This window comes from Piliocolobus tephrosceles, chromosome 9 (genome assembly GCF_002776525.5).
Source record: "Piliocolobus tephrosceles isolate RC106 chromosome 9, ASM277652v3, whole genome shotgun sequence".
NCBI lineage: Eukaryota > Metazoa > Chordata > Mammalia > Primates > Cercopithecidae > Piliocolobus > Piliocolobus tephrosceles.
This window is the reverse complement of record NC_045442.1, coordinates 6,436,786-6,462,399: the sequence shown is the minus strand read 5'-3', so window position 1 is coordinate 6,462,399 and position 25,614 is coordinate 6,436,786. Positions and strand designations below refer to the sequence as shown.

Genomic DNA, 25,614 nt, shown 5'->3' with positions numbered 1-25,614 from the left:
TACTTAGACCGTCTCTCTAGCTCATACCCTGTACTTCCGGAGGCTGAAGGTGACAGGACAGACCCCAGCCCAAGACTGGAGGCTGATTGGAGTTGCCAGACATCTACTATATACAAAGCATGTCCTGAATTTTGCAACTTCTGTCCTGGATCCTTTATTAATTTGTCAGGATGCCCTAAATGTTCTGTATTCAGCTTTTCTTTTTTCCAGTCAATTACAGAATTCAGCAATAAGAGCTATTATTCAGATTTAACCAGGCGTACCCTGCGGCTGAGGAATGCTGCTGCCCAACCCGTGCTCTTGGTTAATGGACAAGGCAGCAATGCCGGCGTCCCTCCGTTAATAGTCACTTAAAAACACTCACTCCTCCTTTCTGGTTATATTTTAATGTCCCCAGGGAAGAAGTCAAACAACTCCGCCTGCAGTTTCTTTAGTGACCAAAAGAGCAAACTCCGTGATGGGCCCTTTGTCATAGCTGTTTTGGTCCCAGATCCAGCTGATAGGTTTCTTGATGAAATAACGTCTGCGAATCCCTTTCTCAGAGCGGCAGGCGGTGTGAGTGTGAGAGTCTGCAGTGACCGCGGGTGATGGGCGGGAGGTGGTGGTGGAAGGTGGTGATGGAGACCTCCTTAAAACCCCAGGTGGTGAATTTCTTCTTCCCTCCTCCCTGGCTCACTGCCTTTTAGCAGCTGTGGCACGGCCAGGGCATGGGGAGCTTCTCCAGGAGCACTTAGCTGAAGAGATAACGCTGTCAGAGGACAGCAGTTACTAGTAAGTAACCTGCGTTTCCCTTCTACTCTGGCTGTTCCCTGCTGTCTAAATAGAGAAAGTGGAATTAAGTTTATTGTCTGTGACCTAATGCTAATTCCTCTTACATCCTGCCTTTGTGCAAAGGGATAAGGGCCATTTAAAAAATAGTGGACGAAGCTTTAGTATTGTCAACACTTTCAGGGGTTATAAAACAAATCTATTGAATGAACAAGAATGTGAGAGACAGTATTCTAGAGTCATGTGTGATCGTCCAAATTGTGTATTTTATTATAAAAAGTATGTAAAGTCATGGTATTATAGAGTGTTAAAATTATACATTATCAATGAATCAAGAAATTAAAATTCCTGGTGAAATTCTTGTCAAATCACTTTCATGTCTATTAAAGCTTTTAACTTTTTCTCTAGTAAAATAGTGGTCAAAATTAGCATGTGGAAAGTAGGCCAGTGATACTGAAGTCGTAAGCGATGCTTCTAAGCCTAGAGATATTGCAGCAACCTCTTCCAAGCCTGATAGCCCCTTGCGAAGAGTGCTTTCAAATGGGTAACTTGAAAAAGCCAGCTAAGCAAAGATCAATGGAATCATAGAACATTAAGACATGGCAACTTGAGAAAAAGATTTAATTTGCACCTCTTTTTTTCTTTTTTTAAATTAGATTTTTTTTAAGTGATACTTTTCAAATGTTACTTTCAGAAGCTGTTATTTTGGTCTATTTCTTTCATCCTGCATGTGCTAATTTCCTTGATTAATTTGAAGAACATCTGCATATAATTCCGTGGTCTTTTCATTGGCAAAACCTCACAGCTTTGTGCAAGACTTGGAGAGTTCACATTCCAGACAGTCTGGGATTGTATCTAATTGAAATGCCAAACCTACCGAAGTGCCAGAGCGTAAGTGTATAATTATGTAATTTTCTCTTGATCTTTCAGAGTCTTCCTGCGAGCAATTAATCAGTATGCAGATATGCTGAACAAAAAATTTCTGGATCAAGCCAACTTTGAGCTACAGGTAAGAGAAGAGGTAGACACGACCTTTGTGGAGAAATCATGTTGGAACAAATTGCTGGTCTGAGTCAATATCGTACAGTATTTCTAATCCTTGAACTTAATTGGTCTCCCATCCAAGATGCGGAAATGAAATTTATAGTATGTACTATTGGAACCTGACGAGTGAAAATTATGCCTTTGGAGTATTTGCTTAATTTAGCAAGGAAGGAGATAGAGTTGTTTCAGAGAGAAGCTATTGAATCAGAGTGACAAGGAGGAACTCTCCAAGCAGGGAGGCCACCGAGTCCCAGTGTGTGTAGCTGCCAAAATTGTCTCAGCTCATCCTACTGTGGAGGCAGGATCAGCAGAGGAGGAGACGCGAGTCTGCACCTCGAGTTCAGCTTGCTTTTATAACTCTGTGTTCCCCCCCATATCCTCTCTTGGCCTTGTGCTACTAGCAGTGGCTTTTACCAGGCCAGAGACCCTGCCCCCGAGACCCCATGGTCCATCGGAAATGCTCCTTTGGTGCATGCAGTGTGAGAGAGGGTGTGTGTTTGTGTGTGTGTGTGCATGCATGCTGTGGGGATTGATTTTTGCCTGGCCTGATTTCTTACTGTGCATCCAAAATGTGTGGCTCTCACTTCCATTGTACTCTTGATGTGTTTTCGCTAATAATGATTTTATCGGTCATTATTATTACTTAGTTGTTATTTTAGTATAGTTTACAAATTTTTGAAAGGCATGCAGATACAAATGGCATGTTTATTTCCTGGGCCACATGGTTCACTCTCTCAAAAGGAACCCGAAGAATTTCTGTTTACCCATTGGGTGATCCAACCCCAACATAAGTTACCCAATAGCAAAAATTGTATAGCCACCTGCTTTTCGCTTTGCATTGCCCTTATTTTTATAATTTTTTAATTTTAAATTTTTATTATATTGGCATTAGAGGACATAATTAGATAATAATATATCAGGTGCCATATATCTAAACATGTTACTTGTTTGTAATTTTTTTTTATCATTTTCTCTGTCGAATGCTTGTTTTCATATGTCATAATAACATACTTTCTCCTGATACAATGTATATGTGCTGAATATCAGTTTAGCAGGTAAAATAGGAAACATTCCTTCCTACCCCTTTGCTGCCTCTCACTGCTCCTCTGCAGGAGTAACTTTTAACTCGTTGTTCTGAATTCTTTGTCACGCTTTCAGTATTTATATGGGCCTGTGTGTGTTTTCTTTTGGCCTTTAACATGAACTGGATCATACTCTGTGTTTTTCAGCTCTGTCATATTCCATGATGTGAATGTACCAACATTTAGTCACGATGTGAATGTACCAACATTTATTCAGCCATTTCTGCACTGATAACCTAGAGGCCGTTTCCAGCTCTTTACAATCACAAGCTGTGCTACCGTGAAGGCCGCAATACATGTGCCTCTTAGTGCACGCATTGCTGTGGAATAGGTAGATCTCTAGGCCAAATGATACGACATTTTAAGTTTGATGGAAAATGAGCAGTTTCCTTCCTGACATGATTTTAGCAATTTGCCATCCCACCAACCTTGTTTGAGAGCAGCCACTTTCTATCTAGAATCTTCTTCAACACTGATTTATTTAAAATGATTGATTTATGTTTTTATTGGCATTTTTCTGATGATTATTTAGGCTAAGAATACTTAGCAGCCGTGTGGGTTTCTGCTGTGAACTCTCTGATCATTTCTTCTGCTCATGTTTGTATTTGACTGTCTTCCTTTTTTATAAGTTGGAATTCTTGATATAGGCTAGGCATGATTTTAGGCTTATTGTATAGAAATATTTCGTTTTTCTACAGTGAAATCTGTAGAAAATCTGTATTTCTTTTACAGCTGTCTGGTGTTATGTTTTACTTGGCAAATCTCTCCTTGCCTTAATATTATATACTTCTAAATTTTACTATTTTGTATTAGTTAGAATCTGCTAATACCTTTGTGGTTTTGTGTTTTTGTGTTTGTTTTACCTTTCAGGTGTTTAATCCATTTGGGATTTCTGTAGTTAGTATAGGGGTAAGGATCTAACTTACTACATCATTTCATGAATAGATGACCCTTTCTCCAATGATTTGAAATTATAATTAACATAATTATAAATGTATGTGTGTATAAATTCCATTTTTTGTATTAATATCATAGAGGCTTAATGCTTTTACCTTTGTGCCCAGCTAGCAGAGTCACTACTTTTCCACTCGTTTTTTTGTTTGTTTGTTTGTTTTTTTGAGATGGAGTCTTGCTCTGTCTCCTAGGCTGTAGTGCAGTGGCGCGATCTCAGTTCACTGCAAGCTCTGCCTCCCGGGTTCACGCCATTCTCCTGCCTCAGCCTCCTGAGTAGCTGGGACTACAGGCGCCCGCCACCACGCCTGGCTAATTTTTTGTATTTTTTAGTAGAGACAGGGTTTCACCATGCTAGCCAGGATGGTCTTGATCTCCTGACCTCGTGATCCACCCGCCAAAGTGCTGGGACTACAGGCGTGAGCCACTGCAACCCGCCTTCCACTTGTTTTCTACTGCAGAATTATCTTGGCTGTTTTTGAGCATGTCCTGTTCCATTCGAAGTTTAAAATCAGATGACTGAGTTTCTCTTTTAAAAACATACCACTTGGATTTTAGCTGGAATCCCATTGAATTGATAAATAAATTTGGGGGAAGTTTATAGTATTTGAGGGAATACTTTGCAGTATTTTTTTTCCCCTATTTAGGTATTTGTTGTGCCATTTTTCTAGTTTTTTCTAGCTGGGTAGATTCCCGTGTGTTGTAGTTGTGGCTGCTCTGGTGGGGGAGCCTGTTTCTCGGCATGCTGGTTCTCCCTGGCTTTCTTCCTGTTTCATGAGGATGGCCCCTTGGACTCTCACCGTGAGCCCAAACACCTTGCAAGCCATGTGCTTCAAAACACCCACATAGAGTTTTGCCCCTTGGCAGGTGTGACACACGTATGTATTGTTTGAGGAGGGTTTAGCAGGAATTGCTGCCTGCTGTCAGCTGCATTCTGACAGTCCCAGTCAGAGGCCCATCTAGAACAGGACCCGTGTCTGCACATACCCAGAACAGATCTTAATTTAAACACCACCACCAGTACCATGAGTGCTCTGCCTCAAAGGCAGTCCTGGTCCTATATAGGAAAAGAACGAATTAGGAGTTGGTGAAGCTGTCATGTAAAAAGAAGCATTCGTGTTTTGTTGTTGTTGTTGTTGCTGTTGCTGTTGTTGTTGTTAAAGGGAGCAGGTAGGAATTAAGATCTGTTCTGTGTCCTTGCAGGCATGGGTCCTATTCTGGCTGAGCCCCTGACCCTGATTCTCAGAATACTGGTGGCTGCAGCCAGTGATTCCTGCCGGTGCTGTGGCAAGGCTGAAATCGGTGGGAGTCCCAAAAACAAAAGGAATTACTTGCATTTTATTGACTGGTGCTCCCCTTTCTTTATAAAGGGGGCTAAAAAAAGAGAGCCCCACTGTGGGCTCTGAGGTTGGGGGTCCCGGGCTCAGACCCCCATTCTGCTTCATGTGTTTCCTGTAGCTTTGGGCTGGTCTCTAAATCTCAGCTCTGCAATGGAGATGACAGCACCTACTTGGTTATTCTGTGGTAATCAAATGAGCTGGTGTATGACTATAGAAAGTGTGCCATTCATGGGAAGTGTTGGATAAATGCAAACCCAACAGACTTTTCTCAAATCCTACAAATGCTCTTAAATTTCCACTTACTTCTCAGGTCATTAAAAATAGGGTGAATATAATGTTGACACTTTATTTTTATAGAACTCTTTGCAGCTATCTCCTTTGATATAATAAATATTATCCCTGGTTTGTAAATGAGAAAACTGAGACCCACAACTTTCTTCTAAAGGCCATTGTCTTTTAAACCACACATATGTAGTCCCTAAACCCTTGAAATATGGGTTTATTGAAACACGAAATGTTTGATCTTTTTACATTTGTTTTTCTTGTCTAGTGTATGTATGATTTGGGGGTATAGTAGAGTCCTAAATTTTGGAAATCTGTACTATTCTTAACTGAAGAGCTTCATAATTACATTAATAAAAGCTAACATTGGCCCAGCATGGTGGCTAACACTTGTAATCCCAGCACTTTGAGAGGCTGAGGGAGGTGGATCACTTGAGGTCAGGAGTTCGAGACCAGCCTGGCCAACGTGGTGAAACCCCATCTCTACTAAAAATACAAAAATTATCCAGGCATGGTGGTGCACACCTGTAATCCCAGCTACTCAGGAGGCTGAGGCAGGAGAATTGCTTGAACCCAGGAGACAGAGGTTGCAGTGAGCCGAGATCATGCCACTGCATTCCAGCCAGGGCAACAGAGGGAGACTCCATCTCAAAATAAATAAATAAATAAATAAACGAACAAACAAACATTGATGAAGTGCTTACACATGCTCTGTACCATGCCGCCTTAAATTCTGTGCATATATTTACTTCTTTGATCTTCTGAGCACTCCTATAAGATAGATACTCTTGAAATTCCCATTTCATCCATGAGGAAACGGAGGCAGAAAGAGGTTAGAGTAGTTGTCCGAGTAAATGGCAGAGCCGGGATTGGAATATGTGCACTGTGGCCTGAGCCCACACACTCAGGCCTGAACCACACACACTCCGAGCCCACACACTCAGGCCTGAACCACACCGTGGGCGGCTGGTCAGCAGCATGTATAGAGTGAGTGTGGGTTTTTTTTTAACTTTTCAGAAGTGTGTGCTGAGGAAATGATAAATGTCTGAGAGTATTGTGAGATCCTGTATCAAGCTGTTCAACAACTTAGCATCTCCTCCCTTTTGGTTTTCAGCTGTGGAACAACTACTTTCACCTGGCTGTTGCTTTCCTTACTCAAGAGTCCCTGCAACTGGAGAATTTTTCAAGTGCCAAAAGAGCCAAAATCCTTAACAAGTAAGTTCTCGTCCAGCTCTGAAACTGCAGGCAGGAGCCTCCAACTCTAATAGCATAATTTTCATGTCGTTTCTAAGCCAACTTGGTACAAATTGAGATGTAATCACGGTGTAATGAAAGGGTGGTTTTAAATCATGAATCAGGTTTTGCCTTTTCTAACCCATGAATCAAGATCTAAAATTGCAGGACTCATCTTGGAAGGTTCCAAGTCAGTGTAATTCAAGACTATTAGAGCAACGCAGAATTTCAGTTTCCAGAGATAATTCCTTTTGCTGTGCACTATTCTGATGTCATTTCACATATGGTTCACTTTAGGGCTTAATTCTTCAATTCGAAAGGAGCTTCTGATGAAAGCTCTTGGCTCTGTTGGGATTGTTGAACAACTCATTGGGGACTTATTGGTGGTTCCTTCTTGGCAGCAGAAAACCCCTGTCTTCTTCTGGGCAGGAGCTTGGAATGGACTGAAGTGGCACCTTGTATCATTGTAAATAAACATCTCCGAAGCTCCATGAAAGCTGAGATCCTTGCCGGCTCCTTCCGCTCTGTAACCCCAGTTTGCATCATGCACTGCTCATGATTCAGTCTCAAGAAACACAATTGTTGCATGGGCTTCCTTCCCGTGTTTGGGCACCCGGAGGGTCTTGCTCCTGTCTTTTTGCCTCAGTTTCACTAATTTCTCACTGCTGTCGGTGTTCCTTTCATAAGTCCTTTTGAGAAGAGTTCTGAAATTGCTTTGGTGTTGCCGAGTCATCAGTCACTGTTTGTCATTTTATAAATACCTCTGCAATATCTCGACCGTTCTAAGGCTTGGCCAACTCCATGCTGCTAACTGAGGTTAGAGATTCCAGAAAGAGTTTCAGAAGGCGGCAGCTGCTCTTTCTCATATCCTGTGAGTCTGTATCTCACTTTCAGGGCAAATCCAAAGCACATTATCTCTGGAGAGTAAGAATTATAGTCATGAGCTGGGCTCTGGTGCTCAGCCAGTAATGGTAATACCAGCTACTTGGGAGGCTGAGGCAGGAAAATCACTTGAGCCCAGGAGGTCAAGGCTGCAGTGCACCATCGTCATACCTGCGAATTGCTATGCACTCCAGTCTGGGCAACATGGCAAGACCCCCTTTCAAAAAAAAAGAAAAGAAAGAATTATAGTCACGCACTACATAACCACAGACTACATGCTGTGTTTTTACTGTAACTTTTCTTTGTTTAGATACACAAATACTCAGCATTGTCTTACATTGGCCTGTGGTATTTATTATAGTCACATGGTACCTTACAAACATGTCGTACAGGTTTGTAGCCTACTAACAGTAGGCTATACCGTATGGCCGAGGTGTGTAGTAGGCTGTAGTATCTCGGTTTAAGTTCACTCTACAATGTTCACACAATGACAAAAATCACCCAGCGACATGTTTCTCAGAACATATCCCTGTCATTAAGCAAAGCATGAGTGTATTTCAGCAAATCATTTACTCAGCCTGTACTTTATGTCAGTGACTTTCTAAGCATTTCATGTGCATTTTTCATCTATAATCATTAAAAAGCAAAACTATTCCTTAGGCCCTCATATCTGCCCTAGTTTCTAGATGAAGAAGGTCACACACAGTGACCGAGCCACTTGGCCAGTCCTACACCTAGAATGTGGCAAAGCAGCATTCTAATCTAGGCGGTTCAGGGCCCACGATTTTCCCCTGGGCTGCTTTTAGAACCTTCGAGCTTTTGGTCTGCACCTATCTAACTAAAGATCACCTTTCACCTGGCCATCTTTCCTCCAGGCTTCCTCAGCCGGGTGATTCCTGTCTGACAGCCATCCATGCAAACAGTGATCATTGTTCAGAAACAAGAAATGCACTTGCTGAGCCAAGCACTGAGAATGGTGTAGGCAGAGTGGGTGCTCGCCTCTGACTACCGGAGCGGCACGCAGCAGCTGCAGCCCCCTACCTTGGGGACTGCACAGGTGGCTGCCGCTCATCGTGGCTTCTAGCATCAAGAGACAGACTTCTCCAGGCTGCATCTTCTGGAGACTGGCTCAGCAGAGGCGCGGGCTCCTGTTTTGTGGAATGCACGCTCCCTCAGGGCCCAGGGGAAGGGAGGGATGGCGCTTTGTGGTTGTTGCTGTTGTTGTTGATTTGTCTTCGTGCTGGGAATTGTAGTGCAGAAGGTAGTGACCAGTGCACACTAAGCAAATGAAGCACAATGCACTTCAATGCACTGTGATTCCACTAGGTGCAGACACACCTCCTTCAGCACACGCCCCTTGTTGTCCCGTCCAGCGAAAGGACAGCTCGGCCACAGCAGGTGGAGCCGCCTGCCCACGTGCCCAGGGCCCACCGTGGGGTGAAACTGGGACCCCAAGCCCAGCCCCAGCTGTCTTCAGAGCCCACTCTTTGCCAAGCACGCTGCAGCTCCTAGCCTTGGAGATGCCTGCGGGAGAAGAGAGGTGAATTTAAACTGGAAATCTGCCTCAAAAGAACTGGCATCTTCTTAGTGGATTCTAAAATAAAACAATTTGGGGCTGAGCATCCCGCAAGCCCTAGCAGGGCAGCTCTGTGCTGGGCCCTTCCTCCTGTTGGTGTGAGTGTTAAGAGCCTAAGGCAACATCAAGACAAGCACTAACACCAGTGCAGTGGCTCATACCTGTAATCCCAGCACTTGGGAAGGCCAAGATGGGAGGATAGCTTGAGTCCAGGAGTTTGAGACCAGCCTGGACAACATGACAACACCCTTCTCCACAAAAAAATGCAAAAATTCGCCAGGCGTGGTGGTGCGCACATGTGGCGCCAGCTACTCTGGAGGCTGAAGTGGGAGGATCTCTTGAGCCCAGGGGGTCGGGGCTGCAATGAGCCATGATCACACCACTGCACTCCAGCCTGGCTGACAGAGTGAGACCCTCTGTCTCAGAAAAAAAAAAAAAAAGAAGAGAAAAGAAAAAGAACATTAACTTCGAAGGGCCTTGGCTGCTAGAGAAAACGTTTGCTTCCCACATAGTGGCGTGGATTCAGAAGCTTCAAAGCCACAGAAAATTAAACACAGCCAGCTGGTATCGCCCCCTCAGGAGCCACCCAGGGTCTCTCCTCAGGGCTTTCGTATTCTCTTTGTCACAATGGTAGCAACAGGAGACTCTGGAGTTTCCCCAGGAAAAGTCCCCAGGCAGTTCAGAAGTTGTCTTTGCAAGACCCTGGCAGGATAGCCTCGGGGCTTTGTGCCATGTGAGGGGCCTGTCCAGAACTCCCCTTGTGGAGGTGACAGGAGATCCAGGACAAAGCCCCGGAGCCTGAGATAAGGCTGCCTTGACCTTGAGGCCGCGCGGCACACACATGTGGAGGGTCAGCCTTATTTGTTGTAGTCTTCATGACACTTGATAAGCCTTCAGCCCTTCATAGTCCGTTTGCAAATTTTACTTCTAAATAGCAAAACCTGCATAAGAAATACGTGAAGATGTCCTACCCCAGTGCTTAAATTTTCTCGGGCACATACAGTGCTTAGAAGTGTGATTTAAAATTGTCTGGTTAAAAGGGATTCAGTGCCCGCTCTGTGCTCAGTCGGGCCATGGTCCTGGTGCTGGGGACAAAGACACAGACCTCATAACGAAGAAGGTCATGGTCTAATGGGGTAAATGGAGAAGCCAAAATAATGAATGGAGTGGGGCACACATGGAGTGGTGACAGAGGGCCTTGGCAGCCCGGAGATGGCCTGTGGGAATCAGCCATGGGAGACAGGCCTCCTGGCAGCTTGAGCTTCCCGGCTGGGTGGTGAAGGCAGCTCAGAGGTTTGCCAGGGAACATCGAATGCCAAAGGGCATGGCGCCATCTACATATAAGCAGAGACATGATCTGGGTTGGCGAAGTGTAAGGGAGCAGCAGGACCGGGGCGGCTTGGAGCTTGGGGCAGGGCGTGGGAGCTCGTGGTCTGGGAGTCAACCTCATGCTCTGAGCAAATGGTGAGCGCTGACTTGGAGCCCCATGGAGCAAGATGCATGCACCTGTCTGTTTCTAGGGGGAAAGGCTAAAGGTGGAGCCATGACACACCCACTTAGTAGGCTCAGCACTGCCTCCATATGGGGCCTGTCTCACTCTGGGGCTTGTGAGTCCAACCTAAGGCATCCGAGGGAGCATCCCCAACCCCTCAGCCTACCCTTCCCTTCCCCCCTGCCAAGCCCTGCAGCTCCTCACCTCTGCTTGGTCCACAGCTTTGTGGCTCAAAACAATAGAAATTCCAGTATCAGGAGACCTGTCTGCTCCATCCTCCTAATGAATGAGGTTGGGGAGATAATTAGGATTTTCATTCTAAAGACATTCCCCAACGTGCATGGGAGTAAATAAAAGAATGGGTCATACCACGCAGAGAACTGATTATGGCAGACCCAAATTGAGTATGATATTCGCCAGTGTACCACAGAATAAATAACCCCTAGGAATCAAGTCCATAATATGAAATTTTAACTGGCTCGACCTTCAGACATCCTTGGTGCTAGTGACTCCCAAAGAAGGACAGGGATGTTAACAGAATTCTAAACCTGACCAGCAGCTCTTCCTCCCAACCCAGCCCCCTAGACTTTTTTACCTTATTGGGGCTCAGGAAATATGACCAAAATGTAAAAGGGAAGACTTTTGATTAGCAGCCAGCTTGACAATTTTGGTATGCAAGACACGTGCACCCTGGTGTGGGGCAGTATGTTGAAAGACTGCAAAGGAGCTTCCATGTTCAGGACCAGAAGAGGAAAAGGGTTCATGAATTGGGCCTCCTGCATATCTAAGCATAAAGTGCTCACTTAAAGTTTCAGAACAAGAGGTTAAAGTTTGATGGCAAAGTTCAGCTCAGTGCAGAGAGGCCATCCACAAAGACCTCCTCCCCACCTGGTCCCTAGGCTGCTTTCAGTTTTGGGGAGGTTTTGTTTTTGTTTTTTTTGTAACTATACAAGTCTGCAGTGTTCTAAGAGGATAGGTTTCACAATGGGACCAAAATATCCCCTTCTGACCAAACACTGGGTTCTGCACCTCCAGGAGATTAAGTCAAACTCTAGATACTACCTTTAAGGAAACTAACAGGAAATAAACATGCTATGCAAGCCCCATTTTGCAGTGTAACCTAATCAGAAGCTGCAACTGTATATTCCTGATTGTAACAGGAGATATGATTAATTTAATTTGTGTCTGTGCTAATTTTTTTCAAGAGACTGAAATTATTCAAAATTAAATTCACTTATTAGAAGGAAACTCAGGGAGTTAGACTTAACAAGCGGTGACCTGTGCCAGCTTCAAGTCAGAAAAGGTCCCACATGCACCTGTGGTAGTGTGTCCTGCCTCAGGCAGGTAGGCACTGTCACATCAGACCTGTGTCTGGCAAAGTTTACTCCCATTCATTGGTTCCCGTTTGAGGTCCCACCCCCTCTCACCTCTTTAAGAACCCACCAGTCTTTCCCATGAAGTTAAAAATGCCTCACCTCAGCCATCAGCTCCCTCCGGCTTCCTTTAGGTCCATCTCAGCCCTCTCCTTGTCTCCTTTCCCCACTTCCCAGCCACTCTGATGCTGGCTCTGGGCACTGCATTCCCGCAGAACCTCAGCCAGGTCCTGGCTGCCCCCAAGCAGGTGGAAGGGTGTTCAGCCTCCTAGATAATTCTCCTCCATCCTCAACAGGTTTCTTCTTTCCCTCCATCTCAGAACTCGCTTTTCTTCGCTCTCAGAACTCTCCTGAGTTTTTCGCCAAGCTTTTTGGTGTCTGCTCTCTCTTGTCAGATTCCTAACCCTGAACCCCAGCATCGAGTGGCAGGGGGCTCCTCACACCTTGGTCTTAGGCCTTCACATTCTGTGTTCTTTCTTTAGGAAAGCATTTTTCAAACTGCAAGTCTCAACCTTTGATTGGGTCAGAATATTCCCTTAAAGGACCATCACATCTGTTTCCTAGGCTGATCTGCCGTAACAGTGAACACAAACCGGGTGACTTGAATTTATTGTCTCACAGTTACGGAGGCCAGAAGTCCAAAATCAAGGTGTGGGCAGGATTGGTTCCTTCTGGAAGTTCCCTGCCTCCCGCCTGGCTTCCGGTGGCTGCCCCGGTCTTCGGCGTTCTTTGGCTTGTGGCTGTGTCACTCCAATCCCTGCCCCATCTTCCTGTGGCCTCCTTCCTTGTCTTCCTATGTATCTGTGTCTCTCAATCTCCCTCTCCTTATAAGGACACAGGTCACTGGATCTAGAGACCACCCTACTCCAGCATGACTTCATCTTACCTTGAGTACATCTGCAAAGACTATTTCCGAATAAGGTCACAGTCATGGATACCAGGGTTTAGGACTTCAACATAGCTTTAAAGGGGACACAGTCCAACCCACACTAGTCATGACCAATAGACTTTTTTTTCTTTTTTCAGTGAAATAGAATCTAGGAAAAAATACCAGCATTCATTGCAGGCAGTAAGGTTAAGCATCGTTTCATAAAACTTCATACACACACACGTATATTAATATATGTGCTGGTTAATAAATATATTTTTTATGTCAGAAAAGTTTATGAAACTTAAAAAAAAGTGGCGGGGGGGGGGGGGCTTTAAAAACACCTGCCTCCTGCAGCCTCTGCTCACAGCGCATCCCCCTCACCCCCGGTCTCTTCCGCTGAAGGAGCCAGCTCTGTGTTCTGCAGCCCCACCCACCAGGCACTCACCTACTCCCCACCTGCCACAGGGCCTTGGCGCCTGCTGGTCCTTCTGCCCGGAATGCTCTTCCCTACGCTCTTCGTCCACATTTCATCTCTCCTTCTTCAAATCTCAGAGCAAATATTACTGTCCTAGAGAACTCCTGCCAGAGCCAAGCTGAGCCCACTGTTACATTTCCTCACAGTTCCTGTGTTTTCCCTACAAAGCCGTGATCCTGGCCTTCACAAAAACAATCCTCTATCTATGTATCTATACATGTTTATCCTGTGTGACTATTTTATTAATGTTGTCTCTCTTACCATGCTCATAGCCCACTGTGGTTTATGGGTCTTGTCTGTTCTCCATATTATAGTAATATTAATATTCCAATATGAATATTCATATTTCTACATTAGCTTTGTGTCTGGCCCAAGTGCTCAGTAAATGTTCACTAAGCGAATCGATCTAAATGACCATTGCAACCATCAGGGGAATATTATGCCCCGCCTGAGGTTTGAAAGGAAGGACCTAGCGTGGCTCCAGTGCCTGCCAGCTAAGACAGGGACATCGTCACTCTTGTTGTTCACAAAAACCTAGGACTGAGCATCATGCACCATTCTCCCAGCACTACAGATGAGGAGACGGAGGTCAGAGTGGCCGAGTACATTGCCTGGTGTGCTTAGATTCAGGCTCAGGCTGGCCTTACCCCCAAGCCTGGGCTGTCGCTCAGGGGTATGTTTCTTGGAGTGAAGATGCAAGAAACCAGGTGCTAAGGTTAGACCACAGGGACCAAATTCACACAATTTTATGTCCAAGTTACAGCCTGCATGTGGGATCGCAGATCTCCCTGGGTGGTAGGAAGCGTGCCTCCTAAGCATACGTTCTCCTGCTCAGTCATGCCGTGGGTGGGCGCAGGTGAGAAGCTCCAGGCTGTCCTGGCTCGGTGGAGTCAGGCATGTGTGTTCCCCACTGTGAATCTCAGCTCTGTTATTGAGAAAATGAGCACAGAGGTGTCGGCTTGCTCAGCTCATAGTCTGATTACAGAATCAAGTGAAAGGAAAGCACTTTGAAAGATGTGACGCTGTGTCGTGCCGTGGAGGCATGGAAAGTCCCTGGTCCCGGGGGTGCGTGCTGTGGGTGTGGGAGTCTGAAGACTTGGATTCTCTACTCTCCTTCCCGGTGAGGATGGCCATGTCCTTTTGCTTCTCTCCTGTACAACTGGTGCAGTCCCCTCGGCTGTTTATTGCTAGAGAGGAACTTAGTTATGGTCCCCAGGGCTGCCGCCAGCACGGGGTTCTGCTTCCAGGCAATAAGCTTTATTAGCCCTACACTCTCAATTATGCTTTTTTCCTCCTCCGTGGGAAGAACAAAGAAATGGCTTGGGAAGCCCTCTTGAGGTCTGGTGACAGCTGTGACTTTTTTGGGATTATTCTGGGGCATGTATAGATTCATCAAAGCTGCCTTCTTATTAAAACCAAGGAAAAGATCTCTCACTGCAGGGACATCCAGCCGGCCCTTCCCCTCACCACTCCCCGCTCTCCCTGACTGCCTCAGCTCCAGGCTAGAGCGCCCTTGTCCTGTTTGACAATTAAAACCGCATCTTGAGCACCTTGATGCCGCAGGCCCGACTCTCCTGAGGGGTGTGCTCTCCTGTCCTTGCTAATCCCCCAGTTCTCAAATACTGCCAGCCACTGTCATCTTCCACCTACAGGACAGTAAAGTCTACCTGAGAATGGAACTCCCTCACCCCTCAACCTCCTTCACCACCCAATGGAGAGGCATTGTGCAGGGAGGCAGGGAGGGGTGGGGAGCAGCAGGGAGGGGTGGGGAGCAGCGGGGAGGGGTGGGGAGCATCGAGGAGGGGTGGGGAGGGGCAAAGATGATGGGGAGGAGCGGATGCACCTGGCCTTCCAGATCCAGATTGTGGTGCCAGCTCTGGAAATACAGCAAGTCACTCCTGAATTTCCCAAACCACAAGTGGAGAATCCACTGCAGCTGAGTCTCCTGTACTTTAGGATGTCTGAGCTTTAGGATTTCCCTGGAATCATTATCATTCTAATCATCCTGGGACCTGAGAGAAGTAACTGAGCCGGGGTCCAGCAAGGCACAGACACTGATGAAGTTCAGCCTAGCATTGGGCCTTTTTTTTTTTTTTTTTTCTTGAGACAGAATCTTGCTCTGTCACCCAGGCTGGAGTGCAGTGGTGCAATCTCAGCTCACTACAACCTCCATCTCCCAGGTTCAAGCAATTCTTCTGCCTCAGACTCCCAAGTAGCTGGGATTACAGACACGTGCCACCACGCCTGGCTAATTTTTTTATTTTTAGTAGAGCCAGGGTTTCACCATGTTGGCCAGGCTGGTCTTGAACTCCTGGCCTCAGGTGATCCACCTGCCTCGGCCTCCCAAAGTGCTGGGATTACAGGCGTGAGCCACCACACCTGGCCTGGGCCTTCCTATTTTGAGGGAATCATCCCAGAATGAGAAGAACTCCGTGTCGCTGGGATGGAGAAGCATGTGCAGAGCTTGAGTGGGTCAATACACGCCAGACCGATCCCACTGTGAACATTTCACCTCTGCTGGGGAACACGGGGACAGGGGCTGTTTGTGTTCAGGAAGGGCCACATCTTTCTGATGCCACGTTCCTGGGCTTGCCCAATACCTGCTTGGCTGGAAGGTGACTCACCCACCTGCACAGCGAGAACCTCACCAGCCTCAAGGATGCCAGCCTGCCAGGTCACCCCACAGCCAGCTGCATCCTTGTCCAGCCCTGGCCGCAGCAGCCGCTGGGATCCCTTTGTCTTAGTGCAGGAGCAAAATGGGACTGGGGAGCCAGCACTACAAGCCTCCAAGCAGTGTTCAGGTCATGTGTTTCCTGGGCAATTGGGGGCGTGAGTTATGCAGGTGCTTTCCTCTCTCCCACCCACCCGGATCCAGTAGCTTTGCTGCCTGCGTGTTTTCGCCAACCATGGGTGGGCCTCTCCTACTGTGGCCTCAGTGCTGGGCCGTCTCCCCATCTGAGATCCACCCCCCTTAACCGAGTCTGCCTGCATCAGTGCTCACCTGGTTTAGGGCTGCGCTTAGAGCTAGCGTGTCCTGGTGGCGAGTGGCGTAGGCTCCAGTTCCTTTTCTCCACCGGCACTGTGGGCCAAGGCGCGTGGCCTCCCACGCATCGCAGCAGAGCTGCCAGGCGAGATTGATCTTCTGTGGTTGAGATGATCACTCTGGCTGTAGCCTGCTCACGCCGTGAGTGACAGACAGGTGCTTAGGGCTCAGAGACTTCTCTAATAAGGTGGTAGCAGGCCGAGGTTGTTGATTTACCAGCCAGGATCTTCATCTCGAGAGCCACAGCGTGTTCGTCTATGATCAGTGCTTTCCTTCTCACATCTCCTGACACGAGGATGAGCAGAGCAAGCTCGATGACACAGCTGCTCAACTGTAATCCTGTATGATAATTTTGCAAATTATTATTTTTAATATAATCAGCTTTTTCCTTAGGCAATAAAAGAAAAAGTTAAATCGCTCACAAACTAATAAAGGTTTATCTTCTGGAGCATCAATTTCTGTTTACTCAGGAAACGCACACCTCCTCTGTGCACCCTTCGGGAGGAAAATTAGCATTTATTTTCCCTGATAAACAAAACCAGTGGAAGATTTGTTGGCATCTTTTGGTGTTCAGCCCTTCCTTACATTTAAAATGACATAGAGGAATGCAAGAACTTTGGAAGAGGTCTGCCCTGACTCTGGATTTAATTTTAACTTTGGAAAAAAACCTGTTGTGTGCAGTAGGATATTATGTGGTGTCTGCAGTGCCTAGACGCTAACAACACGCACGGAACCAAGCTCCCCCTTGGACCCAGGAGCCAAGAGACTGAAGAAAGGGAAATGCTTTCATGACTCTCCACAACTTCCCCCACGTTCCCACGGGAGGGAAGATGTCATGTACTCCTCGGTGATGAGAACGTGAGACTCCCCCAGCTAGATCCCTCCTCCTCTGATTCCTTTTGGTGGCAAGAGAAGTTGAAGCTTTGACATTCTCTTTATTTGTCTCAGTGCTAGAAGGCTTTAATTGCACTTAAAACTAATTCCATTCCGATTTTCAGATGCTGTCTGGAGTGATTCAGTGTTTTTCTTTTCCCTGATTTCCAGGTACGGAGATATGAGGAGACAGATTGGCTTTGAAATCAGAGACATGTGGTACAACCTTGGTGAGTAGCCTGGATGTGGGAGCATGGTGAATATCTTCTGATATGACGCATCCCTGGTGCGTCATGACACTGGCCCTGTTCATCAGTGTTGGGATGTCTTAAGATCTTAATGGCTTCTGTTCCTTGGACAGCAGTGGCTACTCTTTGTAGTAACTGTTTTCAGGATTTAAGAGATAGAAGACCAAAGGCAAGGAAAGAAAATCTCATGGGTGTGGCAAAAAGAAAAATCCGCAGAGCACCCTCTTGTGTCAGGTGGACACATGGCTTGGAGCTCCTCCCTCCCTGGCATTGCCTTCCTCCCCCAGTCGCCTCAGTTCCTTCTGTGTCAAACAGGAAGCTCATCCTGCTTTGACATTTGCCATCACCTACCATATTCAGTTTTATAGACTCTGCCTTCTAAAGGGTTAATTCACCTCCTCAAAAGCAGAGCCTGTATTTAGGTACGCTGCCACCAGGTGGTGGCAGCCTAACATGCTCCTACGCTCAAAGCAGTGAAGGGTCTGTGTGTATATATGAAATTAATACGATTTTATTTATAAATTAAGTAATTAAGTTTTTCCAGCTACTTTTATCATGAACAGTAAGAATAAATTCGCTATTAAAATTTCTACCAATGTAACATGTAATTCTTGTAGATAAGCCCCTTCAAGAAATTAGTGACTGACAATAACTTGGTATCTTCCCAGCATCTTTACAGTACCCTCTAGGGATCCAGCCTCACTCCTCTTTGAGATGAAGCTCCCTCTGGCTCCTGCCCTCAGCCCTGGGCTTGCTTTGTGCCGAGGTGTCCTAGGCCATGGGGTGCTGGTGGCCTTGCCTTGGTCCTGAGCAAAGCATCAGTTGCTTTTCTGCCCCAGGATCTCCAGGCCTCTACTTCCTTCCTTCAAATGGACACGAGAAGCCTGCATTGGCTTGTTGCAAGAAACCCTCCACTCTCCCCTCTACCTCAGAGAATCTTTTCCTACTAGAAGGAGGCAGGGGTCTGTCCGCATCACTCTGTTAGCCTCGTTGCATTAGGTTTTCACTTGTTGCACCAGGTTTGGGACAACTTAGCTGCGCTCCAGCCTGCTTACTTCCCGAGCAGCTGTGAGTCCCTGCAGTGGCTGGAGAGCGTGGCAAGAAAGACGCAGAGCCCAGCGAGCCACACTTCACTTCTAGCTCGCTGTTTGCTTTTGCATCGTCCTTGCCATTCTTTGGTTTGACATGAGGCCCAATTAGGTTCTCAGGAATGGAAAGCCACAGCACATGCACCCAGGTGAGGATGGAGAGCGGGTCAGAGTGGCCCTGTCTGCCTGTGCCCTGCCAGTACAAAGAGAACCTACACCATTGCATCCTTTCTGGGTGTCAGTCCTGGAGTCAGTGGAGGACCCCTCAAGGAAGCTCTGTGCTAGGTCTCTGCACATGACTTTGCTGCAGTAGCTCCTATGTCCAGAATCTGAGTATGGGGTCTCAGCTGTCAAAGGGCCTGCTGATCTCTGCAACATGATATTTACCAGGCATCATCCTGTCCTTGGCCTTCCTGCCATCCCAGGGAGGAAGGTAGGGGCTCTGGGCTCAGAGTCAAGAGAGATGATAGATAAGTCCCACCTTGAAGTCTTCATCCTCTCCTACTCCTGCCTCCCTGTGAGGCCTAATTCACATGGCTCAGTCTTTCTGGGCTGTTAGATAAAGTGGTTGGACTGAATTTTTCAAGAGCCTTCCAATCCCAAAACTCAATAGTTCTACGACATATATATATGATGATCTCAGTAATAAAGTGCTAAGGCTTTTAGAACAGGGAGGAGGACCATCCGTGATTCATTCTAATTGATCTCTCTGTGTTCTTTGTTAAATTCGTGCTCTGACAGATGCATGTGTCATTTGCTCTGGCAGGCCAGATGGCAGGCCCCACGCCAGGCAGGGACCCAGTGTGGTCCCAGGAGAGAGGGAGGCAGGAGAGGGTGGAGGGCTTTCACAGCAATGGCATGGCGGGGGGCTGTTCTCTCTTGGAATTCAGGGAGTGCGGGACTTTTATAGGCACCAGCGTTCATGAAGGAGGTGATATGAGCTCCACCTGCCACAGTCGGGCTCTCAGAGCAGACCCCAGACCTCTCCTCTGGACACAGGCTCTCTCTGAGGCCATCTTTTACCCCGGCCCCTCCTAAAAGAGTGAGTCTGTTTTCTTCTATACTTCAGCTCTGAAGTATAGATGATGAGTTGTCTATTTTCCCCAAGAGGACGCTTGCACATATACTTTCAAATGAAGGTTCTCATTCTGAAGTGGCTCAATAACATTTCGCATCATTTTTGATAACTAGAGACACCACCCTAGCAGAGGGTCCGATGGGTATTTACATACTGAAATGCTTCCTTCTCCCCGTACACAGCTGCAGCCACCATTCGACTCACCCTGGCCCCTGAGCACCCGCAGGATCCTCCACTGCTCTCCATGTGCCAAGGCCATTGCCTAGCACCGAGGGAGCCTCTAAAACTCAGCTCGAGCCACAGCTGGCCAGAGATCACCCTGACTGATGGGTGCTCCTGCCTTTCTAGTTTCCTGGTTTGGGGTTGTTTTTGTTTTCAAGAATATTTAATGTCACCTCTGTAGTCCCTGAGATTGATCACCATTGAAAGTGGCTCCATTTCAATTTGTGCCACGTGCCACGATAACAAGGAAGGAAAGGCGGGCGCAGAAATGGTAGGTTTCTCCGCGTGCCCCCTCCAAGTGTTTGGGCAGGCCCAGCCTTCTGAGGATACACTTGGGTCTGACGCAAAGCCCTTGGTTCTCTTGACGTTATCTGTCATGCTCCAGGTAGGCTAAGTCAAGCGACAGGAGACTTTTGATTTGGAAAAGTTGCAGTGAAGAGAGCAAATTTCCCCCTTCCCTCCTGTCAGTGGCTGATTTGAATATGGTGATTAATGCATGAGATGTGTGTTTTGCAGCTTTTTAGCCAGGAACATTGACTCTGGCCTGAGAAGCAGCCAAGAGGTCGAAAGTAAACCATGACTGGCCAATTAGGGTCACAGATGTGGAAACAACAGGAAATAACAGTCAACCACCAGAGTTGGGTTCCTTGCTGGTAAAATAAGTTATTTTTCAAAGTGAGGGAGATGATCGTAAAAGCACCTGCAGCCCACAGGATATTCCCCAAGCAGCCCCTCAGGATAGCTAAGGATAGCCCCACGGGGTGGCCTCAGGGCTGAGTGTCTTTGCCAAGGCTGTCACGCTCCAAATTTACGACAGCACATCTCAGTTTCCCAGGATGTACACAGCCTACTTTGCACGTAGTTTTTTTTGTTTGTTTTTGTTTTTTTTTTTTTTACTTTTTTTGTAAATGGGTGCAGGTTTGGGAACATATTGGCAGGATGATAGCACTGACTCTGCCAAGAAAATGGAAATGGAAATCAGATCTATTTATCAGCTTGCAATTAATAAACTGTCACTTGAGCAGACCTTCAGCTGAATGCTCCACGAGTCTCCTCCTTGAGTCTTTCCAATAGTGTGCATGGCCCATAGAGAGGAGCATCTCAGCTCTTGCCTCCTCCATGCCCAGCCTCAGAGCAAGGATCTGGGGTCTGTTTTGCTCAATTTAATGCAAGGGCAAACATGGCACTGCCCCGTGGGACAGAGTGATGTGTTTCTTTCCCTCCCAAACCTGTCATATTTTGAGTCTGAAAGGAGAAATCAAAAGCAGGCTCGCTCTCAAAAGAAAAAAGGGCGGAAAATGTGTTTATTTACCCAGCTCCTGAGTTATTTATCAAAGCGTACTCTGTGCAGCAGCCCGCTGGAGCACCTGATCTCCTTGCCTGTGCCGCCTCGATTTACATTTTGTTTATTACATCCAGCACACTGGAGCGAGCACTAGACCCGAGCCAGCCAGAACGAATGTGCTTGGAGCAAGATCTTGATCTGCCGTGTTGGGTGTGGGATATTTTTCATGCAGGGATTCCCTTCATGGGTGTTTTTTGGTGACTGAGCAAATTGTGTGCTTTTCATTAAAACCTGTATACAGTGTGGTCTAACGGGTTTGGCTGGGTGGTGGAACTTTTTGCTCTGTGTATACAGAGATTTTTCTGGGATAAATCTATGTTTAATGTCCCAGATTTTTTAACACCAGTGATTGCAAAGAGATAATTTAAACACCTACAGGGAGGCTTCTGACTGGGGAGGCCCTGGCTTCGTGAGAAAACAAGATGTTTTTCCCGGGGGAAACAGCTCCATGTTCTGGAACTAGAATAGACTCTAGGTGGGCTATGAGACTGGCAAGGACTGGGGGTAAAATATTCTCCTCATCACCTTCCTTTGTCTCAAAAGCGTGCCCTGTTTTTCTTCTAAGGCTACACTGCGGAGTCACCTTGGTCCTCATTGGTTCCAAACCTGAGTTCATCGTTAAATTTGAGCAAGATGTGCTCCAGGGAAAATCCATGATACAAATATCAAAAAAAAAAAAAAAAAAAAAAAAAAAAGGTGGCTACCAGAGAACATTCCCTCCCCACTCCTTCTCGCCTTGGGGACCGTTGGTTTGCGAAGAGTCGGTCCCCAGGGTTGTCACTATGCACAGAACTCGGTACCAGCTCCAGGCCAATGTGTCTTCTGTACTAATAAGGAGGGTAATAATCAGAGGTTAAGCTACTGTCGTTTCGGTTTGCTTCTTTTTCCAATCCCTGCTTCTACAACCACTTGTTACTGCTTTCTACATTTTTCCCAGCTTGCAACAATAAAACCTGTTGGTGACAGACAGAACTTTATGACACTGAAATTGTGGTTGATGAACAACTTGCTGTCACCATCATCTGTTTTCTGAAACATTGGCTCTGACATTTTTTAGGCATAATACACGGAAAGTGTCACCTGAGAGATGGAATATAATAGCATTTTCAAGAGAATGCTTTGCAGCAGTTACAGGCCTTTCAGAAACATTACGCATTTGGGAAAGTGATGAGAATCACACAATGATAGTCTTAGTCAAATTATTAATTATGTCGTAAAAGTTAAAAATAAGATGTTAATTACATTTTGTGTGTATGTCCATCCAATAAGAAGTCATTCAGTCTAATTATGAGGATTACAAATTTTCTTAAGTATAGTTATAGTAGCCACATTTGTTTAATGATTCTCTTTACAGAAATGTGTATTCGCTGAATTGCAAAGAAAACTAAAGAATTTGTTTCCTGATTATGTAAAAATATTACTAAGATTGATTAATTTGGGATATATTGTTGGTGTTAACAAAATATCACAAATATTTTATTCAAACCTTTAATTTCTTGGGCATTCTTCTGTTATATTTTGGAAATGAAATGGCTTAGTTGCAGTGGGGTGAAATGAAAACAAAATCAAGATTTCTGAAAGACAAGAGGGTCGGCTTTTAAAGGACCACCTTTTTGATAGGACCTGCCTCTGAGTTTCATTATGTCGCCTTAACTAAGGTTCGCAGCCCCGTGTTTAGAAAGCAGTCTTCCAGGAGCTTCATTCCGGAGGTGCAGTGTCCAGGCGGTGAAAGAAGCTTGGCAGTTGCTGTGGTTTCCTCCCCCTGCCATCTCTCTGAACATGCCTGGTTCACTTTAAGCTCTTGAGGAGCTCACCCTGATCCTCAGAGGTACAGCAGCCATGCAGCCACAGGATATGGGGTCCCCAGCTGGGGTGGGGACAGTGGCAGCCAACCCACAGCTAGCAGGAGGAAGGGGCTCCACATCAGGCCCAACTGCCGGCTGCTCAGCCCAGTCACCAGATTTCCCGATGGTGATCCTGGGCTAGCATCTTTCTAAGTCAGAGATAGAGGCCCGGGAAAGTACAATACCAAGATTTCCAACAAAAACCATTGAAATTAAAAACGTAAATTGAGTGCTTGTGAGAAGCCAGTCTCTACTTTCTGGGGGTTTATTTTAGAATTGTAATATCTCAGCAGTGGTGGATAAAATGACAGAAAATGACAGATCACTGACCTCTCTGTTCATTTTGCAATTACAGAGGACAAAGAAGGGAGTGGACAGCTCAAACAATTTCTCTTTCAGAGAGGCGGGTAGGGTCTGAGTGCCATGCAAAGATGCTGAGACAAGCGAACAGGGAAGGAATTTGTTAAATGAGAGTCACAGCTAAGCCTTCGTAATCTCAGACCCAGGTTCAAATCCTGCTCCTCCCTTTCTCTGAACAGCTCATGGAACAGCTTTGGGAACAGCCCACTTTCCTCATCTGTTTAACAGGTTAAGAAGGTGCCCATCTCACAGGGTTACTGTGAAAATTCAGTGAGATGATGCTTTCTCCTGAGTTTGTCATGTAAATTGTAAATGCTAGCTAATATGATCGTATTATGATTCACGTTTGAAAACTTTTGAGAAACATTTTGCTTAGTTCTTTAAAAATCATATCTGGGACAAGCTAGGTGAGATGAGATATAATAAAGTCGTTCTTTAAATAAGCATTTTCCTATCAAACAATAGCTCGAGAAGGTCGAATCACTGCTGTTTTTAGGGTTTCAGCCTCAGATGCCGGCACCTTGATTTACTTTGATTGGAGTTATTTGGAATGTTGCAGAAATCACTCTGCATTATTTACAGAGGTGTCAAATGGTAAACTCATCTTCATAAGATGTGGGAGATAAAAAGGACCCAAGAGACTCTGCTCTCTCTCATTTGTCGGCTCCTGTTCCTGTCACTGTGCACAGAGTTAGAGGCTGAGACTCCTCACTCGCAGCCCCTGCTCTACTCAGAACTGGGAATCAATCTGTGTGACAGAATCGGCCACTTGTAAAACAGTGTTTATCTTCTCTGACAGAGAAGTCATGATTACAGGCTTATATTGTGCAGCTCTTTGAATAGCTTCACTTATAAAATGTGGAATACAGGCCACTTCTTATCCTAATGGCTGGGAAAGTTCAAAATCATCATCTGCAGAGAGAATTTGATGCATATTTTCACCATCCTGCTGCTCAAAGTCACAGTGATCTGTGTTGTGTTGTTTTATCCATTTAAGCCCATTTTAGAATCCTATTTTTCTTTATTTCCGAATACTGTTATTTCTTTATTCCAAGGTCAACACAAGATAAAGTTCATTCCAGAAATGGTGGGCCCAATATTAGAAATGACGTTAATTCCCGAGACGGAGCTGCGCAAAGCCACCATCCCCATCTTCTTTGATATGATGCAGTGTGAATTCCATTCGACCCGAAGCTTCCAAATGGTAAGGACATAGATGTGCAGCGAGTGGCTGGGGACATGAAGGAGAGAAACCTGAAAACCTTGAAAAAAACTTGTAGACAATTCTAGAGTTAAAGGTGCCAACGTGGAAAACACATTTTCCTACAGCTTGAGACAGAAAAGGCCTGTGATTTTCCTTATTGAAGAAGCTTATCATCCCTTACACTCAACTTTCGGGAGGATTATTCTGAATTTTTAGCTCTTCTTTTAATCTGGATTTACTTACACATTCAACCCTGGATAAAAGTCTCTTGCTCCCACTTCTTGGTACGTGCTCTTGTAGAGTGTTTACTCAAAGGTCATGTGTTACATTCTCTCAGTCTGGCTGCTTATTGCAGAATTGTGGTATTTTGAAAGCTAAAGTCTTTGCTTTTATTCTCTTAAGTGTGTGTCTTAAGAGACTTAAAGTCTTTTGCCTGTGCAATGAAACTGATGAAAATTCCTCTAAGAAAGTGTATATAAAGTGCTCAAAACCTACTATGCCAAACAGCATGAGGGACAAACTCTGCTGCATAACTTACGCTCAGGAAGTAACAAAATCTCCTTCCGGATCCCAAGAAAATAAGTTTATAGTGTTTATGTATTCTTGGGTTGGCACCCACACCCACACATACACAGGCACATCCCCACACACACACACACACACATGTGTATCCCCACACACACATGCACATGTACATCCCCCCCACACACATATATCCACACACACATACACATACACATGCACATCCTCAAACGCACATACACATGTATATCCACACATACACGTATATCCCCCCACACACACATGTATATCCACACACACAGGTACATCCTCACACACACACGTATATCCACACACACATACACATCTTCACACACATTCACATGTATATCCACACACATGTACACATACACATGTACATTCCTCACACACACATACA

At 45.8% G+C, this 25,614-nt stretch overlaps 1 protein-coding gene across 2 annotated transcripts in view; it reads left to right on the top strand.

The window, feature by feature from the left end:
- DOCK1 (dedicator of cytokinesis 1) overlaps window positions 1-25,614 on the top strand; it is a 553,659-nt gene that overhangs the window by 437,055 nt on the left and 90,990 nt on the right. For both annotated transcript variants that reach the window (XM_023224362.2, XM_023224359.2), the window contains exons 30-33: window positions 1,699-1,777; window positions 6,582-6,682; window positions 17,457-17,515; window positions 24,526-24,674. In XM_023224362.2, the coding sequence (XP_023080130.2) occupies window positions 1,699-1,777; window positions 6,582-6,682; window positions 17,457-17,515; window positions 24,526-24,674 (388 nt within the window). The remainder of the gene's footprint in view (window positions 1-1,698; window positions 1,778-6,581; window positions 6,683-17,456; window positions 17,516-24,525; window positions 24,675-25,614) is intronic.